This window comes from Eublepharis macularius, chromosome 5, assembly GCF_028583425.1.
Source record: "Eublepharis macularius isolate TG4126 chromosome 5, MPM_Emac_v1.0, whole genome shotgun sequence".
Lineage (NCBI taxonomy): Eukaryota > Metazoa > Chordata > Lepidosauria > Squamata > Eublepharidae > Eublepharis > Eublepharis macularius.
Genome location: NC_072794.1, coordinates 9,271,731 through 9,276,831, shown reverse-complemented (window position 1 = coordinate 9,276,831; position 5,101 = coordinate 9,271,731). Strand labels below are relative to the sequence as shown.

The 5,101-nt window shown below is 45.9% G+C and overlaps 1 protein-coding gene across 1 annotated transcript; it reads right to left on the bottom strand.

Moving 5' to 3' along the window:
- Positions 1–262: 262 nt before the first annotated feature.
- On the bottom strand, positions 263–4,338 carry MICOS13 (mitochondrial contact site and cristae organizing system subunit 13). Its single transcript, XM_054981322.1, has 4 exons — positions 3,977–4,338; positions 3,005–3,161; positions 1,903–1,954; positions 263–468 (listed from the first exon to the last, which is right to left on the bottom strand). The coding sequence occupies exons 1-4, from the start codon at positions 4,003–4,005 to the stop codon at positions 371–373; spliced, it is 336 nt and encodes a 111-aa protein (XP_054837297.1). The 5' UTR covers positions 4,006–4,338; the 3' UTR covers positions 263–370.
- Positions 4,339–5,101: the final 763 nt, after the last annotated feature.

Genomic DNA, 5,101 nt, shown 5'->3' with positions numbered 1-5,101 from the left:
CTCTCTGCATTCCCCTCTCCCTTGCCTCTATGGGGCAAATATCAGGCAAAACCACCATGCCTGTCTGCTCTCTCCTTCTACTCTCTGCTGGTCATGCACAAAAAACAAAATTGGCACACGGTTTCCTGCAAATCTACTGAGTCTTTGCCTGCCCCCTCTCCACAGCCACAGTAAATACCCAAATGTATTATCCAAAGCAGACCAGATTGCAAAAATATCTAGACTGCATCTAACATCTCTGACAGGGAGACTGAGACTTCAGTGAGATGGTTGCAAGGTCTTTATTCCAAGCCCCAGGGCCAAACCACAGCCATAAATTCCCCCTGAGACAGCAAGAAGGAAAGAAAGGTCAATCGTCTTTGGTAGGGTTTCATTTGATAAGGTCCTTCAGGTATTTCCAGCTGTGCTGTGTATATTCACAAGCCCTGGTAGGGGCTATGGAGAGGGCACCTATGACAGCCTGAACCCCTGCAAAAAAACCAAAAAAAAAACAATTAAACGGGCCAGAACGAAGGCTTGAGGAACATGCAAAGCTACAACAGAAGCACAGTTCTACATCATGCATCTTTACTCCAAAAATGGAGTTAGCAAACTCATGAATCCATTAGCCAGAATGACTAAACTGAACCTCCATGTTCAAAGGCAGTTTGCCCCTAAATTCCCATTGCCGGTGAGAAGGGGAGGCTTTGGCCTGTATGGCCCTCTTTGGGGGCTTCCCAGAGGCATCTCACTGGCCACTGTGGGAAACAAGATTCTACTGGATGAACCCTTGGCCTGATCCAGCAACACTCTTCTGATGTCTGCCAAGGAGGCTCTGTGCATTGAAGGGGAATCTGGAGCCCAAGCACTCGTTTGTGAAGCTTCCATGAAGCAAGTGCAAGGCACACACACAAAACACACACTGTGCAAGGAGAACTACCTCTGAGAAAACTCTTTGCCCATTCCAGATCTCTACCTTGGAGATGCCTTGCTAAGCATCCGAGGTTGCCCAAGGCCTTCCCCAAACTACAGTTTGGAATTATTTATTTATTTAATTCAAATTTCTATTCCACCCTCCACGCAAGTGGGCTCAGGGCGGATAACAACATATTAAAATACAAAATACAATAAAAACAACTATTAAAATACAATAAAATCCATACACATTTAAAACAGGATGGTGGACAGCCTTCACAGGGAGGGTTAAGATTTTATACACCCCTTTTTTCCGGCCGGCGGAGGCCCAGCCTCAGCCATACGCCTGGTGGAACAACTCTGTCTTGCAGGCCTGGTGGAAGGATAGTAGGTCCTGATGGGCCCTGTTTTCAGCAGACAGAGCATTCCACCAGGTGGGAGCCAGGACCGAAAAGGCCCTGGGTCTAGTTGAGGCTAGGCGGGCCTCCTTGGGGCCAGGGACCACCAACAGCTGTTTGTCCCCTGATCGGAGGGTCCTCTGGGGAATATAAGGGGAAAGATGGTCCTGTAGATATGCTGGTCCCAGTCCGCAAAGGGCCTGATCGGTCAATATCAGAACCTTGAATCTAATCCGGTACTCCGCTGGCAACCAATGCAGCTCGCGTTAGAACAGTGTTATATGTGCCTTATTTGGCACTCTTGTAATAACACGTGCCGCTGAATTTTGTACCAGCTGTAATCTCCGGGTCAGGCTCAAGGGCAGCCCCGCATAGAGCGAGTTACAGTAATGTAGCCTAGAGATGACCGTTGCTTGGATCACTGTAGTTAAGTCACAGGTTGACAGGTAAGGGATAAGTTGCTTGGTCTGCCGCAGATGGAAAAAAGAGGACCTGACAACTGCTGTGACCTGTGCCTCCATTTTCAGGGAGGCATCCAAGATCACCCCAGGCTCTTAACCCTCGGAATAAAAGAACAAGGAGAAAGTGGGGGGAAATCCATCTTCCTTACCTGCGTTCCAGGAATTGGAGATAGAAAATTCGGTTTTTGGAATGGCTGGAAGCTGCAGGAATTAAAATACATATATATATATTTTAAAAACTGAACACATCAGACAGAGTTTAAAGCTACATTTTCAGGCGAAGCCGAGAACTCATCGAAACACAAGGAATTGCATGATTTGAAGCCAAAAGAGACACACTGAAACCTCCCTCCATCATCCTCAGTAGACTGGAAATAGAATGCAAAGTTTAAATAAGTTTCAAGTAAAGCTGCTGAGATACACAGGCCAACCAATCAACTACATCTCAAGAGCTGATGTGGCAGGAACTTGGAAGTCCTGGGTTCATCTCTCTCCCAACCAAGTTTTCTCCACCAACCACATTCTTTTTATCTCACCCTTCCACCTTCCTCTTCCCAGGTTGGCAGGGTGGTGTATGTGGTTTTCCCTTCTTCATTTTATCCTCACAACGCTACAAAGTAGATTAGGCTGAGAGATTGGTACTGACTCAAGGTTAGCTTTACAGGACGGAGATTTGAACCCAGGCCTCCCACCAAACTGGCCATCAGCTTCCCTCAGCTTCCGCATCTTGATAAGATTTAAAAAACCCAACTTGGTTCAAATCCACACACTGCTTGGACTTTCTGTAACTTTAAGCCAGTCTCTCCCTTTCTCGGCCTGAGCTACCTCACAGGGTTGTTGTGAGGAAAAATCAGTGATCTTGCTAGATAAGGTGTTTTCTGTGGTACCTCAGTTTTAGCACCTCCTGCCTTTAGCTCTGTGCAAAATCTAAGGAGTGCTTAAGTGCTAAGAAAAAAAGCATGGCCATTCTCCCAGGCATTTGCAGAAGGTTTTTGCAGCTCTTGTTTTAATAATCTTTTTGTCTAAGTTTTGCTGCTGTGATTATAAAAATGGATGGAGGGTGCCACTTTTAAGGCACCACAGCCTTTGATGTCATTTGTTCTACTACTTTTGGGTTAGTCCTATGTCTGCTGCTTTTAGCTTATTTGATCTTAATGGTGCCCTTTAAGCTGTACACTACGTTTTTGAGGGCAGAGGCAGGGCCTAGGAGTTATCTTTTTGCTAAATAACTAGCTTCTTTTCAGCACTTACCTGCCAGCCAAAATATCTGGTCCATTCCTCCACAGCTGGAGGCAAAGCTTCCTGGGCTTTCCGGAGAGCTTCAGCCCCCTGGTCACTGCTGCTCAACAGGCCTTGCTCATAAACTATGTACACGGCACCTCCTACCAAGCCCCCTTTAACCAGGAACCTAAGCAAAAAAGAACATAATTGCAGCTATGCAGGATCAGATCCACAGTCCCCCCTCAGTCTAGCATCCTTTTCCCCATGGTGACCAAACAGAGGGTCCCCAGATGACCTCCAGGTGGTAGACCAGAAGCCAAGACCACCCACCTGATGCCTCCTAGAAACAAGCATTCAGAGGTAAACTGCCTCTGGACATGGAGGCTCCACTTAGCCCTGGTCAGAATATTCATTATTAAATTCAGGAACTGGTGATTTGTTGCAGGGAGGCACCTACTTTAACTTTTGCAAGATGGGCGGCGAGAGTAGTATATGCAACAAAATGGAAGGCAAGAGTTTTGTCCAGATAAAACTGAATGGATGAACAAATTGTATGAAGACGCAACAATGGCCAAATGCTTATATGCCTAATAGACCGATCCAAGAATTTCAGAAAAAATGGAACGTTCTTTTTGATTATATAGCTGGAATTTAAGAAAAACTAAGAATCACTATCACATAATGTTCATTGTAAAATGCTTAATACAAAATGTTCGATGAAAAGTAATGAGGGAGGGAAAGAGGTCTGTCTAGTTTATGTACTGTTTACTGTTTATTGCTATTTTTCTCTTTTAATAAAAACACATTATTCCGGAATTGATTTTTTAAATTCGGCCTTCCAGGCAGGGCTGAGCAACTGCAGTAATAAAATAGGGAGTATGTATATTCAAATCCACATGTATTTGCATAGAACAGATCTAAAAGGCGAGCCCACCCACCCAAATCATTCTGCCTTCCCCTCCCCTCTTAATTAAGGTTTGACAAACCAGCCGCCCGACTCACTTGACAACGGGTAAGAGCCGCGGCGCCATCGCTGTCCAGCCCAAGGGCAGCTCGCGCCCGGCCGCACCGATTCCAAGAGCGGGCCGGACTCGCGTAAAGCCTCCCGGGATTGCAGTTTCCGTGGCGACTGAGCGAAGCCTCTGAGCGGGAGAGCTACGCGAAGATGGCGGCCGCCATTGCTACCGAGGCAAGGCCGAGGACGGCCCTTAGACCTGAAGCGAAAGGGCTGAGAGAAGAGGGAGGCCTCGCGGGAAGGAAAAGCCGCGTCGCGAAGGGAAAGGGTCCCTGGCTTCCTCCCGCCTGTCTCCGGAGGTCACAATGGTGAGCTGTACGTTGCCACGGTAACTGTCATGTCGTCCAGCCTCGGGCGACTGAATCGTGCGAATGTAGTCACGTGCTCTTTCAGGCAGGTTTGCTCTACCCCTTGAACTCTATGCTTGGTCCTCCACTCATGCTCCGAAAGGTGATGAGCGGAAAGGGTGGAAGAGGATATGTTTGCAAATATGATGCACTAGTTTTGAATTGTTCGCATTTCGTGGGAGATTTTGGATATTACCTTGTCGCGGTTTGGGAGAGGGGCTTGTTCTTTTGCAAATCCAATTCAGGCATTTTGCAGTCCCAGGAATATAAATGAAAGGCATTGGAAATGTTACTGTTGTAAACCATATTGCTTAGTACTGTCATATACCTGTGTTTCGCTTTGGCTGGTTCATTCTAGTTCAGCAAACTATTTTTTTTAAATCACGATTTGATTTGCAAATGTATTATTTGCTTTAATTTTGCAAAGCGCCTTATTCTTGATCAGGTTTGGGGCTCTGAAAACTTTTTTGTATTACTTTGCTTTTTAAGTTTGGGAAATTTTTTTTTTGTTAGATTTATAATATTTTAACCTTGCAAACTCCAGTGATATAATTTTGCCCAGTGTTATTACTGATCACAGTCCTGTTACACTTGGGCAAAACAGCAAGCACTTATGAGCAGATGGAATGTATCAGGTTTGTTTTTCTAACTTCTTCCTGCTTTTCCCTGCCCCAATGGGAACCCCAGGCAGCTTATATCATTCTCTCTTTCATTTTATCCTCACAACAACAACTCTGTGAGAGAGGTTTGGCCGAGAGTGTGTGA

Coding starts and splice junctions, on each gene's coding strand:
- MICOS13 (XM_054981322.1), bottom strand. CDS start 4,005: ATGGCGCCGCGGCTCTTACCCGTTGTCAA. Junction 1,955..3,004: donor CCAGATATTTTGGCTGGCAG/GTAAGTGCTGAA, acceptor TAATTCCTGCAG/CTTCCAGCCATTCCAAAAAC. Junction 469..1,902: donor CTCCAATTCCTGGAACGCAG/GTAAGGAAGATG, acceptor GTTTTTTTGCAG/GGGTTCAGGCTGTCATAGGT.